Raw genomic sequence first — 14,548 nt, 5'->3', positions numbered from 1 at the left:
TTCTGTCTAAATAATAAAATTCATTGCAACAAATTTATTTGTCTTATTAATGTAAAAAGAAAACGTCTAAACCTGGCAAATTTTACTTTTGATGTTTCGTGAAGCTCAAGAACACCTGAAAATCAAACCCTCTGTATTTAAAACAACAATTATATTTAGATGTACCTGCTCCAGACTGCATTGTCCCAAAGAATAGTCTTCAATATTCAAGTCTTTCTTACTCCTTTCCAAAATTCCGAACATTTGTGACCATGACATAAAATTGTTCACCAGATGATAAGACAACAATTCTTGATACCTCTCTTTCAATTCCGCCCCAGGAAAATTCAGCCTGATAAAACTATCAATATCAGTAAGGTCATTCTTCAAGTCACCCTTTTTCATTTTAATAGTTAGCGCAAACCCTTGAGCGAATTTATTTTTAAGTCGTTGAGGCGACCCAACACACTTGAAATTTCCGTTGACCATGATAGCCAATCTAGTACACAAAGCTTCACACTCTTCCATGCTATGCGAAGTCAAAACAATACACTTTCCGCTATTTCTCAATCTAGAAAGAACATTCCAGACCAAGCGCTTCGTAGCAGGATCCATTCCAGTGGTGGGTTCATCCAGAAACAGAATAGGCGGATCACCAACCAAAGCAACAGCGGTACTAAGTTTTCTTTTATTACCACCACTAAGCTCTTTAATTTTCTTGTCTAAGTACTTCAGAAAGTCGAGTTCTTCGGCTAGATGTTCCCCCAAAGAGTTACAACTCCCCGCTGGCACTCCACGAATCAACGCAAACATCTGTAGGGTTTCTCGAGCGGTTAAATTCCCTAGAAGAGCGTCAAACTGAGGACAATACCCAATCAACCTCTGAGTTTTCTTCTGTTGCGTTTGGATATTCAACCCGTTGATCCATACATCCCCCCATGAGATACTTTCGTCTCCAACCATCATCTTAAACGTGGTGGTTTTCCCAGCACCGTTGACCCCTAATAAACCAAAACACTCGTATGGTTTTACCCCCAAGCAAACCCCATTCACCGCTAGAAAATTCTGATAGTACTTGGTGACATCCCGCAGAAATAGAGTGTAGTTGTTATTCAAAATGGCGTTCGGGGTGTTTCTGATTTTGTTGATTTCTTCTTGGACGTCGCTGTCTACATGGACTTCTCGGTTTGGTGCTTGGTGTTTAGTCCAGCTGAAGTTGTAGAATTCGGTACATAGAAGTATGACACAAAGGACGATGTAGATCGAAAATGATATGATTATGTTGCGGCCGATTCCAGGCGTTGTCATAGAGTAGTAGTCGTTGTCATCTACAAACAATCGTCGGTTATAAATCTAGATCTGTTCGAGTGTCATACTGCAACATTTGGGGTGTCGGGCGCAGAAGTCGTCGCTTGCTGTGCACAGTTCTTTGAGGTAGTAGATTAGTCCGACGTCGTAGGCGCCTTTCGCTATGGAGTAGAACGGGACGAAGAGTAGGATCCAGTTGACACTTTCTGCGATTTCTGATAGACCTAGAGGGTCTATTTCTAGCACCTGCATGGTGGTCAGTCCGACAACCGCTGTGTGAATGTAGATAGAATACATAGAATTTGTCTATAGGGGGTCGTACCTGCAACTGCTCCTAAAACCATGGTCATAGAGAATCCAGTGGAAGGAGCGGTGAACCAATGGGACGCTAAATACGTAAAAGGTAGGATGCTGAAGCCGAAATAAACCAATAACACCGCTATACGACCTAGAATGTGTAATTTCCCATATGGTATTGTAGTCATCTGATTCAGGTTTTGGTCACTCTAAACTCAGTTGGCCTGGTCTAGAATCGGCATCACTTTTTCCCTAGATTAGACCAATTCTAGGCCAGATCAGCTGAGATCAAAGTGGGTTAGAATGGGCATCATTTAACTACTACCAGATCACTGAGGTCAAAGTGGCCTTGAGCGAGCGCCTAACCATCGAGAAATGTGGTGCTGGTTCTAGGCGAGGTCAAGTGAGGTCAAAGTGAGCCAGAACCCCCATCATATGTGTAATTTCCCAGTAAACGGGTACAGATGGTATTGTAGCTATCTGGTGGAGGTTTTGGTCACTCTAAACTCAGTTGGCCTGGTCTAGAAACGGCATCACTTTTTCAGATTAGACCAATTCTAGGCCAGATCAGCTGAGATCAAAGTGGGTTAGAATGGGCATCATTTAACTACTACCAGATTACTGGGGTCAAAGTGGCCTTGAGCGAGCGCCTAACCATCGAGAAATGTGGTGCTGGTTCTAGGCGAGGTCCAGTGAGGTCAAAGTGATCCAGAACCCCCATCATATGTGTAATTTCGCAGTAAACGAGTACAGATGGTGTTGTAGCTATCTGATGGAGGTTTTGGTCACTCTAAACTCAGTTGGCTTGATCTAGAATCGGCATCACTTTTTCCCTCGATTAGACCGATTCTAGGCCAGATTAGCTGAGATCAAAGAGGGTTAGAATGGGCATCATGTAACTACTACCAGATCACTGAGGTCAAAGTGGCCTTGAGCGAGCACCTAACTATGGAGAAATGTGGTGCTAGTTCTAGGCGAGGTCAAGTGAGGTCAAAGTGAGCTAGCACCCCCACCATATGTGTAATTTCCCAGTAAACGGGTACAGATGGTATTGTAACTATCTGATGGAGGTTTTGGTCACTCCAAACTAAGTTGGCTTGATCTAGAATCGGCATCACTTGTTCCCTAGATTAGACCAATTCTAGGCCAGATCAGCTGAGACCAAAATTGGTTAGAATCGGCATACTACTCGATCACTGAGGTCAAAGTGGCCTTGAACGAGCACGTAACCATCGAAAAATGTGGTTCTGGTTCTAGGCGAGGTCAAGTGAGGTCAAAGTGAGCTAGAACCCCCATCATATGTGTAATTTCGCAGAATTTCGCAGTAAACGAGTACAGATGGTATTGTAGCTATCTGATGGAGGTTTTGGTCACTCTAAACTCACTTAACCTGATCTAGAATCGGGATCACTCTTTCCCTAGATTAGACCGATTCTAGGCCAGATCAGCTGAGATCAAAGTGGGTTAGAATGGGTATACTACTAGATCGCTGAGGTCAAAGTGGCCTTGAGCGAGCACGTAACCATCGAGAAAGTTGGTGCTGGTTCTAGGCGAGGTCAAGTGAGGTCAAAGTGAACCAGAACCCCCATCATATGTGATGGGGGTTCTGGCTCACTGGACAACAACAACATTTATACCTATTTCGTCTTCCTCTTTATATCCGTCTTCCTGAAGCGCCAGAAACGTCACCAACACAGCGCAAACCGTAATGGAGTACGTAACCAAATCGCAGAGGAAGCAAGTGAGCCAAAATACGAATCGGTTCATGCCAGCCATAAATTGCAAATGTTTTATTTTGGTCACGCGCTCTTTGATGTAAAAAAGTATGTAGAAACTGGCCACCAAAGCCATTCCATTTCCGAGTACTATGGCAATTTGGAAACCCATTATATTGAAGAGTAAATTATCAATCTAAAATTGTACTTTTGGTGAGCTGATTTCTGGTTAGTGGAGCTTAAACCTGTGCTTCAATATTGAGTGGAAGAGGATGGTTGAAGAAATTTATTGTCGCGTTTTGGCCTAGATGTTTCTTGTAGAGGGTGTTTAGAATCAGGGTTAGTGTTAATGGTGCTGAATGATAAGGGTCACCATTAAACCAAGCCGTAACCGTATTGTCTTTGAAAGAAGCCGCCGTGATATATTTTAGTCTGACAGTAGGTGGTGACTTTATTGTCTATGAAAAAAAAAACAATATTTTGGAAAATATAATCGTTCTACTTACTAGATTATAAACCGTATCTTCTATGTTCGGCACTTTTGTTAATTGATATCCTCGTAACATATCCTGATATATTTGATAATATTTATTTTCGTCAGGAGCTTCTATCAGAACTGTCGGTTTATCATAAGAATCTAGGGACAGTTTTAGGGAAGGAAATTTGCTAAGAGGGACATTCCTCCGCCCTACTAAAACTGTAATTATTATCAGTATAGCGGGTAAAGTTACTTGCATTAGTAACAAGTGCCATGACCGTGAAATCACAAGCGCTTTTTTGTACAACATCGCCTGAAACTGATTCTTCAGAAGCGAAAATCCGGTCAAATAGTCCAGAGTTTTCGCCGGATACGGCTGAATCGTAACTGGAATTATCTTATCAATAAATTTTATACACTAGAGTTTAAAAAATCCTTTACTCTTTTCGCTGTCTTTCAATTTATTCATGTTGGAAAACTTGTCACCAGCTCTACAAATGATAATTTATTAACTTTTAACAATTCGAGCGACTTACTTCATGAAAACTTCCTCTAAAGTGGCCAGTGAGATGCCATAGCTTTCAATTCCCAGTTGTTTAGTTTTCGTGTCTAAATCATTCAGCATATTTTCAAACCTACAAGTTTCGCTTTCTGATAATTGATAACTGAGCTCAGAACCCACATAGGAACACACTTCTGATTGTGGTATGTGCTTTCGCAACACTTCTGTGACGTCTCCTACTCGACACCAAGAATTAACTTCCATGGTCAAGTAGTACCCAGTGTCGTACTTCCGTTTTAGAAAAAAACTGGAACCACAACACTGCAATTTACCATCAACCATGATAGCGACTCTGTCTCCCAGCAAATCGGCTTCGTCCATAAAGTGGGTGGTTAGAAGTACCGTTCGTCCCTTTTTTTGCTTCTGGAGAAGGTTCCAAACAGCCCTCCTTGCTGTCACATCCATACCAGATGTAGGTTCGTCTAGAATGACCACTTTAGATTTGCCACACATGGCAATTCCAACATTCAATTTTCGTTTCATGCCACCAGACAACGAACTGGCGCACGAATGTCGCTGAAAATTACAACATCAGTACCATGTTATTCTAGCTAACAATAAAACTCAGTACTTTCTCTTCTAGTTCCAGCAACCTAATGTAGTCGTCGATTTCTTGGTTGATTTCGTCACACGGCAGACCTTTTAGTTTCCCAAAGAAAAACAAGTGTTCGTAAACTGTTAAATTGTCGAAGAGAACGTTGTGTTGTAGACACAAACCCATACTATCACGAACGTTCTCCGTGTTCGTGCGTACGTCGAACCCGTTTACCAGAACCGTGCCGCTGCTGGGTGGAAACATACCGGTGATCATGGACATCGTGGTGGTTTTGCCGGCTCCGTTGTGGCCCAGTAGTATGGTGATGTGGCCTTCGTACATGTCCAGGTTTAGGTTTTTGACGGCTTCGGTGCTACCGTAGGTTTTTGAGAGGTTTCGGAGTTGGATTCCTATTGGTAGCTTGTCGGTGAATTCTTCGAAGTAGTCGCCTTCGGTTTTGGTGGGTGGTTGGTTGGCTGAAGTTCAAAGAAGTACTAAGGAGGTTATAAAGTGGTCTCGTTGTGGCTTACTTGTGTCTAGGGTTTTGTTGTACCAGTAGGAGTAAGTAAGTGGGAAGTACCAGTGTTCTGGAACTCCGAAGTCTCCGGGACATATTGCTTCGATGTATAGGGCGAGGATTAGGTAGAAGAATGTGTCGAAGAGGAGCATCATGAAGATGGCACCGAGGGTTAAGTCGTTGTCTGGGGATATGGCAGACCAAAGGGTGTTCCAATGAATGCCTAGTATTAAAACCAGATTTGTAGAAAATTTACATAGTGGTGTCCATTGAAAATTTTGTAATTTCTAAAAAGCGGGCTTTGTGTAGTCAAAAATCAAAAATTATGCATAGATTTTCTTAGAATATGTTTTTTGCGGCCCAAAAAACAAAATACAAACAAGTTTCCGAAATTCTTTAAAAAAATCATTCAAAACGAAATTACCAGAATCTCCAAAATAAAACATTAAAGTCTCTCGAGATTCTACATTTTTTTTCAAAAATATTAAATTTATATTGAAAAAAGAACCAGAAGCCTTCTAAATTCCTTTAGCCTTTTAAATCGGGACACAAATTGCTTCCACAGGTTCTTTTAAATTCAGAAGAAGGTACTTCCATATCTTTTAAAACCAAAAATAGGGGACCCAAGATCTAAAAAAACACTAGATTCTTTCAGCCAGTAAATTGAACTGTAAGTTGACCGCAGAGATTCTTTCAAAAGTAAAACATTAAAGGTCCCTTATTAAAAAAAATTTCAAAACTTGGGTAACAAGAGCCCCCAAAAACCGACACCGAGGGTTCCCAGATTTTTGAAATTCTTGCAAAATAAAACCCAAAGGAACCAAAACAAAAACAATACCGAAGGCCCCCAAGATCCTTTCAAATTAAAAAAAAAAAACAGGGGATCTCTTGATTATTTTTTTGAACGAGCTATATGATCTTTAAAAAATAGAAAAATCTTATCTCACAGATTTTTAAAATTTTTTTCAACAATAGATTCTAATATTCTTTCAAATTCTTAAAGAAAACACCCGAAACCCTTGAGATTCTTTCAAATTATTTAAAAAATAAAATACCAGCAGTTTTTCAAATTTTTTTCAAATTTTTCCAAAAAACTCCAAGGGTTCCCCAATTTTTTTAGGAGGTTTCCAAAAACAAAAGTTCAGGGGCCTTAGAGATTCTTTCAACCAGTAAATTGAACTATATCATCTTGCATTAATAAAATTACAAATTATTAATTTCTCGAGATTCTTTTAAAAGCAAAGTTAATTGTCTTTCAAAAATAAAATATCAAAAACCTTTAAATTTCTTTCAAATGCTCCAATAGAAAAATGAGATCTCTGAGATTCTTTCACATTTTTTCAAAGATAAAATACCAGAAATGAAATACGAGAAGTTCCCAAAATTCTTCTAAATTCTTTCAAAAACAAAACAACAGAAACGTCCGAGATTGTTTCAAATTTTTTCAAAACCAAAATATCAGGAGTCCCCAAGATACTTTCACATCCATAAAAAAGGCCCCTAGATTCTTTTAAATTCTTGGAAAATCAAACCATACGGAACAAGAAGATTTTTCAAATTCTTTACAAAAAATAAACACCAGGAATCTCCGAGCTTTTCACACGTAAAAAAACACCAGACACCTCCGACTTTTTGCAATTTTTCAAAAATGGAACACCAGAATTCTTCAATTTTTTTTTTTAATTCTGTCATATTCAAAATAGCAGGAATCTCCAAGATTTTTTCAAATCCTTTCAAAAACAAAACAATAGCCCCCAAGAACCTTTCAAATTAAAAAAAAAACAGCTATGTGATCCTTTAAAAATAGAAACATTTCTTTAAAAAATACAGCACCAAGAATTGTAATATTTTTTCAAATTCTTCAAAAAAAAAAACACCTGAAACCCTTGAGATTCTTTCAAATTATTATTTAAGGAAAATATCAGAAGTTCCCAAAAGGTCTCAAGATTCTTTAAAAAAATAAAAGACCGAGACCCCTAACATTTAGAAAAATTTTTCCAAAATATGTACCCAGAGTTTTTTTGAAATTTTTTAGGAATAAAATACCAGGAAGGAAGAAGGAAGAAAAGGACGAAAAGGATGAAGGACGAAAAGGACGAAGGACGAAAAGGACGAAGGACGAAGGACGAAAAGGACGAAGGACGAAATGGACGAAAAGGACGAAGGACGAGAGGATGAAGGAAGAAAAGGACGAAAAGGACGAAGGAAGAAAAGGATGAAGGACGAAAAGGATGAAGGACGAAGAGGACGGAAAGGACGAAGGACGAAAAGGACGAAGGATGAAAAGGACGAACGACGAAAAGTACCAAGGAAGACACAGACGAAAATGACGAAGAACGAAAATGACAAAGGACGAAAAGGACGCAAAGGACGAAAGGCGAAAACGACGAAGGACGAAGGAAGAAAAGGATAAAAAGGACGAAGGACGAAAAGAACGAAGGACGAAATGGAGGAAAAGGACGAAGGACGAAAGGATGAAGCAAGAAAAGGACGAAAAGGACGAAGGAAGAAAATGACGAAGGACGAAAAGGACGAAGGACGAAGGACGAAAAGGACGAAGGACGAAATGGACGAAAAGGACGAAGGACGAGAGGATGAAGGAAGAAAAGGACGAAAAGGACGAAGGAAGAAAAGGATGAAGGACGAAGAGGACGGAAAGGACGAAGGACGAAAAGGACGAAGGATGAAAAGGACGAACGACGAAAAGTACCAAGGAAGACACAGACGAAAATGACGAAGAACGAAAATGACAAAGGACGAAAAGGACGCAAAGGACGAAAGGCGAAAACGACGAAGGACGAAGGAAGAAAAGGATAAAAAGGACGAAGGACGAAAAGAACGAAGGACGAAATGGAGGAAAAGGACGAAGGACGAAAGGATGAAGCAAGAAAAGGACGAAAAGGACGAAGGAAGAAAATGACGAAGGACGAAAAGGACGAAAATGACGAAAGACGAAAAGGACGAAGGACGAAAAGGACGAAGGAGGAGAAGGAAGAAGGAAGAAAATTACGAAAAGACCAAACAACGAATAGGGCAAAGGACGAAAAAGACGAAGGACGAAAAGGACGCAAAAGACGAAAGGCGAAAGGGACCAAAGATGAAGGAGGAAAAGGACCAAAAAGAAGGACCAAAAGGACGAGAAGGAAGAAAAGGGCGAAAAGGAAGAAGCACGAAAAGGACGAAAGACGAAAATGACGAAAATGACGAAAGACAAAAAGTACGAAGGACGAAAAGGACAAAGGAAGAAAAGGACGAAGGACGAAAAGGACGAGGGGCGAAAAAGACGAAAGACGAAATGGACGAAAAGGACGAAGAACGAAAAGGACGAAAATGACGAAAGACGAAAAAGACGAAGGACGAAAAGGACAAATTAAAAAAAACAAGCAATCTCTTGAGTGTTATGGAACAGCTATGTGATCCTTTAAAAATAGAAAAATTTCTTTCAAAAATACAGCACCAAGAATTGTAATATTTTTTCAAATTCTTCAAAAAAAAAAAATACACCTGAAACCCTTGAGATTCTTTCAAATTATTTAAGGAAAATACCAGAAGTTCCCAAAAGGTCTCAAGATTCTTTGAAAAAATAAAAGACCGAGACCCCTAACATTTTAAAAAAAATTTCCAAAATATGTACCCAGAGTTTTTTTTTAAATCTTTTAGGAATAAAATACCAGGAAGGACGAAGGAAGAAAAGGACGAAAATGATGAGGGACGAAAAGGACGAAGGACGAAAAGGACGAAGGACGAAAAGGACGAAGGACGAAGGACGAAAAGGACGAAGGACGAAATGGACGAAAAGACGAAAAAGACAAAGGACGAAGGAAGAAGAGGATGATGAACGAAAAAGACGAAGGACGAAAAGGATGAAGGACGAAAAGGACGAAGGACGAAAAGTACGAAGGACGAAAAGGACGAAGCACGAAAAGGACGACAAACGAAAAAGACGAAAAGGACGAAAAGGACGAAGGAAGAAAAGGACGATGGACGAAAAGGACAAAAAGGACGAAGGACGAAGAGAACGAAGGACGAAAAGGACGTTAAGAAGGAAAAGTACGAAAAGGACGAAGGATGAAAAGGACAAAGGACGAAAAGGACGAAAGACGAGAAGGACGTTAAGGATGAAAGGGACGAAAAGGACGGAAAGGACGAAAAGGACGGAAAGGACGAAGGACGAAAAGGGCGAAGGACGAAAAAGGCGAAGGATGAAAAGGACGAACGACGAAATGTACTAAGGAAGACACAGACTAAAATGACTAAGAACGAAAAGGACGAAGGACGAAATGGACGAAAAGAACGAAGGAGAAAAGGGACGAAGGAGGAAAGGGCCGAAGGACAAAAAGAACGAAAGACGAAGGAAGAAAAGGACGAAGGACGAAAAGGACAAAAAATACGAAGGACGAAAAGGACAAAAAATACGAAGGACGAAAAGGACGGAAAGGACGAAAGACGAAAAGGACTAAGGACGAAAAGGACGAAGGAAGAAAAGGACGAAGAGAACGAAGGACGAATAGGACGAAGGACAAAAAGGACGAAGGACGAAAAGTAGGTTAAGGAGGAAAAGTACGAAAAGGACGAAGGATGAAAAGGACGGAAAGGACGAAGGACAAAAAGGGCGAAGGACGAAAAGGACGAAGGACGAAAAGTACTAAAGAAGACACAGACGAAAATGACGAAGAACGAAAAGGACGAAGGACGAAAAGGACGAAGGATGGGAAGGACGAAGGTCGAAAAGGACGATAAGGATGAAAAGGCGAAAAGGACGATATGGACGAAGCACGAAAAGGACGAAAAACGAAATGGACGAAAAGAACGAAGGAGAAAAAGGACGAAGGAAGAAAAGGACGAAGGACAAAAAGAACGAAGGACGAAGGAAGAAAAGGACGAAGGACGAAAAGGACAAAAAATACGAAGGACGAAAAGGACGAAGGACGAAAAGGACGAAGGAAGAAAAGGACGAAAAGGACGAAAAAACAGGCTCTTTTGAATTGAGCTGTGTGATATTTAAAACAATAAATTTGGCCCCATAAATCTTTCAAATTCTTTCAAAAAAAGAAAAAATCACGTCGGACCCCAAGATTATTTTAAACAATTTCCACAATAAAATACCAGGCATTCCCAAAATTTTTGTAGCTTCATCCTAAAACAAAACACTGCTAGATTCCTATACATTCTATACCAAAACACCAGGAACCTCCAAAATTCTTTCAAATTCTTCCAAGATCAGAATAGGCCCCAGGATCTCAGGATCTTTGAAGTTTATAAAAGAAACAGTAGGGGTTTCCCAGATTCTTTCAATTGAATTCGTACGCATAGAGACTCCAGATTCTCGCAAATTAAAGAAAAAGAATAAAACAGATACAAGTCTCAGAAATTTTTTCAAACGTTTTCAATGCATTCCCAAAATTTTTTTTTATTCTTCCAAAAACTAAACACCAAAAGCCTCCGAAGCTTTTCAGATTTGTCCTTAAACTCTTTCAACTATGTACAGAGAGCAGCTGAAATTTAAAAATGTTGAAAAAAAAATTATAGCATCCATATTTTTTTAAGCCCTATGCATTTTCATTAACACCATTTAACTTTATCATCAAAGAACTGACAGAAATTTTCTTACCGCCTCCAATGGCTTCAAACTTGAAAATCATCGATACTCCAAAACACACCGCAGAATTAGTAAACAAACTTGACGTCATTGCAGCCACAAAAGAACTCTCCTGGTACTGTTCTAGCAGTATATATGGTAGAAACGAAAAACAAAAAATAAGACCTCCGGCAGCAGCAGCAGTATTTGCTAAAAACAATCATCTCTTGTAATAGTCATAACAATAAAAATGATCTCACCTTTAGTGAAAAAAACACTAAGGAAGAAAGCAAACGTAATTGTACTACACGCGAAAAGAATAAACAAACAAAGTAAGACACTCTTGTCAGTGTGGGTAAACACTGGTACTTTGTGTACGTTTACTGTCAACAGAAAAACCATTAGGAGAGTTGATATTAGCAAAATCGTGAAGTTGCGGAGGAACCAAGCCACCCAGTGCAACCACCCAGGCAAACCCATGATTTTCATGCATTCCTGAAACACTAAAATGTTTACGCTTTCCCACCAAACACTCGTAGTACCTTTAGCTGTTTTTCTTTTTCAAGCGTTATGCTTCGAATCGTCGTGATGTAGCTATAGATGAAAGTGCACATGGTTATAACCGCCACCATAATCTCCATTTCGCCGGCAAAAAACAGATCTTCAGTCCATTCTGGGTGAGGAAATCGTAGCAAAAAAATCTGCAGCTCCGAATGTTCAACTGCATTTTTTAACAGTTCAAGAGTGATTTGTTCTTGTAAGTATAGAAATCCACGTTGGAGATACGCTGTTTGATAGGTGACAATAATTCATTAGTGACTTCAAAACCAAAACTAGATTTACCTGGCTCTCCACCATAGATGGCGTTCGAGTCGAGTCTTGGTCCCGCACGAGGGTAAACCGGGTATAGCACATTCGTAAACCATTGTCTTTTTTCGTGTCGTTCGACCGAAGGTAATCTACACAATGGTGTCAAGTGTGTTCTATAATGTTATCAATGTGTAATTTACCTAAACGTGATATCAATGTTTGATAAGCGCTGTTGTGTGAAATCGTCGTTGAACTGTACCACGAGTGTGTAATTGACGAATTGGTTCGTATCAATTTCGGTGTTGAGTTGGGCTTTGTTTTTAAATTCTAGTAACTTTGGAGAAGTGTTGCACATGTTAGTGACAACCGTATTGACAATTGTCTTCAGAAATGGGTCAGTGGGAGAAAATGCTACATTCATGTCTCTGTAAATAAGGAAAATACAAAGGACATAATAAAGTTGAAAAATGTGTTATCGTTGTGGTCATACTTTTTTCTACGAAAAAAAAAAATCGAGATAAAGCTAACGAGATGAAAACATTCAAGTAACAAAGCATAATAACTTTATAATCTTTAAACAAATTAAAAAAATTGTAGTGTAATCCTCAAATGGATGTTTGTTAGGTAATGCACAAATATTTACGCTGTATTATAAACAGGTGGGCCAAGTTCCAACGTGGGAGATTAGCCACTGGTTGGTGGATTATGAAAAAAAAATTGCGAAAATGGGGATGCCACGGGTAAACAATCAAAGCGGATTCATAAACCACAGCTACAGGAGTGTGTTATTTTATTTAATTTAAGTCGCATTTCATCAAATTGTTGGTCTAGTGTTTGTCGAATGTGACCCCCAAATCACAAAAGGAATTGACGTTAGATAAGACAACATGGTTAAGTCTATAAGCATACAAAATCTGCACATTATATAACACGTGAAAAAATTAACAAGCAGGAAATTTAAATTACTCGAACTAAATCATTTTGGAAATTAATACGAAAATTACTTACGATTTACAAAGAGTGGTGTTGTGATCGCCCGTAACAAATCGTGGAAAGTGTGAACGGTCCATTTTCTCAGTGTCGATGACATTTCTTACACCAACTAGTATCAAACATATCAACACTGGACAGACGATTTCGAACGTTGTGTGGAACGGACGTCGTTTCAGCTGAATCCAGTTTTTCCACATTAATAGAGCGAATTTATCGAATTTGGTAACCATGTTCTACGACAAAATAAACCAGGAAAAAATTTGGGGTCGAAACTGCGACTAATAAAAAAAATGAAGAACAGGCACCCGCTGCGATACTAATGTGACAGCTACTGAAACAAACGAATTCGCTCTTTTTATTTAAGGTTTTACCTTTTAGCTTATCTTATTTTGCAACTCCTCTTAGTATTTATGATCTCATAGTTAACACTCCGTGAATCATAAATTGTGATGGTTTGTACAGTTTTATAGTGCATTTGAGATAAATAGGGAAGTTTAAATACGCGTTCTCACACAGGTGCATGACAGTATTTAGAAATGTTATCCGAATTTATGGTGGACGATTTATTGTTTTCTCTAATTAATTAGTCACTTTTTCACTTGAGCATTTTCCTGTTTATTTAAGATCTGTTTTGTAATTTATTTAAATTTAGAATTGTGGTAATTTTTATTTTTAAATACGCAGAAAGTACTTCTAATTTCTATATGATGATTAGACAGCGGATTTCTGTCGGGCTACGTCACGATATAGGTGGGGACGCGCTGCATCGCCGGGACTCAGTAGCGGGTGATAGGTAATCACTGAATTTAATTCTCACTTGATTCCATAAATACAAATAACGATTTATTAATCAAACGGCTAAGTAAATGAGAACTGGAATTAACAGCAGAGTGCAACGAAGCAGCGTTATTCTAATCTCAAATAAACGAAGTGCAGCCGGTAACTGCAATAAATTCCCATCCCGTACGAGCCGTACCGAGTTTGGCCTTGTCTAGCCCGACAGAAATCCGCTCTCTAATGATGATACGATGCTTCAATTTGTTAAAAATGTCGTCATCATATATCTTTCGTGCAAATCCTTTATTTATAATTCTTTGTTATCACCTGAAATTAGGCAGTGACCAACTCTAAGAATTGGTTCGCCTTGTGAGTTACTAAACAGATTAATAGTTTAATATAGTGAGTGTTTTATAGACCAAATTTTTTTTATGTTTTTCTTACATCTATGAAAGATCACAACTTTTTTTGAACATTGTCAAAGCAAATTTAGACGATGCCATTTTTTTAAAGTTGGACTAGGAATTACCAAGTAAAAAATTTCAAGAAAATTAGTGCAAAAATTAAAATTCTCACATCGAGCTGAGATTTTGGTCTAAGGTCAACTCGATGCTGCTGAATTAAATTTGGCAATCAGTTGTTGAGAATTTCTAACGGTTCAAGAAAAATCCACCTTCGTTTCATATTTTTCGTATTCTCAAAATTTGTTTTCCACTTTGAAAATTCATAACTCAGGAACTACTGACGCTACGTAGCTGAAATAAAATCTGTGCGATTGCTCAGACTTTTCTAAACCAGAAAAAAAATCGCCAGTAGGACGGCCTAAGTGATCTACTCCCAAGAAAGGAATTTATCGGACTATGTAATTTTTCTTATTGTTGGCCTAGGTCAGCTCATAAAAAATCATTGTGGTCTCAAAGAACAAATCTGAAGCCCGATTTTGGTTCAGGAGGTTCGAGTTACTGAGTAGAGTAAATTTCAAGAAGTTCGGTGTATCCT

General features: G+C 38.9%; 1 protein-coding gene across 1 annotated transcript; it reads right to left on the bottom strand.

Annotated features, from left to right (window-relative positions):
• Positions 1-19: 19 nt before the first annotated feature.
• On the bottom strand, positions 20-13,115 carry LOC135139480 (phospholipid-transporting ATPase ABCA3-like). The gene is made up of 17 exons (XM_064069726.1): positions 12,788-13,115; positions 11,980-12,204; positions 11,813-11,928; positions 11,512-11,756; positions 11,230-11,464; positions 11,003-11,179; positions 5,405-5,614; positions 4,911-5,350; positions 4,314-4,855; positions 4,219-4,268; positions 3,806-4,164; positions 3,545-3,757; positions 3,222-3,495; positions 1,610-1,735; positions 1,356-1,559; positions 166-1,307; positions 20-115 (listed from the first exon to the last, which is right to left on the bottom strand). The coding sequence occupies exons 1-17, from the start codon at positions 13,000-13,002 to the stop codon at positions 83-85; spliced, it is 4,806 nt and encodes a 1,601-aa protein (XP_063925796.1). The 5' UTR covers positions 13,003-13,115; the 3' UTR covers positions 20-82.
• Between the last annotated feature and the right edge of the window lie 1,433 nt (positions 13,116-14,548).

This window comes from Zophobas morio, unplaced genomic scaffold (assembly GCF_036711695.1).
Source record: "Zophobas morio isolate AGI-343-1 ecotype UQ-CSIRO unplaced genomic scaffold, CSIRO_AGI_Zmor_V1 ptg000031l, whole genome shotgun sequence".
NCBI classification, from domain to species: Eukaryota; Metazoa; Arthropoda; class Insecta; order Coleoptera; family Tenebrionidae; genus Zophobas; species Zophobas morio.
Note: the sequence above shows the minus strand (reverse complement) of the source record. Positions and strands in the feature narration are given on the sequence as shown.

Coding starts and splice junctions, on each gene's coding strand:
- LOC135139480 (XM_064069726.1), bottom strand. CDS start 13,002: ATGGTTACCAAATTCGATAAATTCGCTCTATTAATGTGGAAAAACTGG. Junction 12,205..12,787: donor AACACCACTCTTTGTAAATC/GTAAGTAATTTT, acceptor CCTTATTTACAG/AGACATGAATGTAGCATTTT. Junction 116..165: donor GACAATGCAGTCTGGAGCAG/GTACATCTAAAT, acceptor TTTGATTTTCAG/GTGTTCTTGAGCTTCACGAA.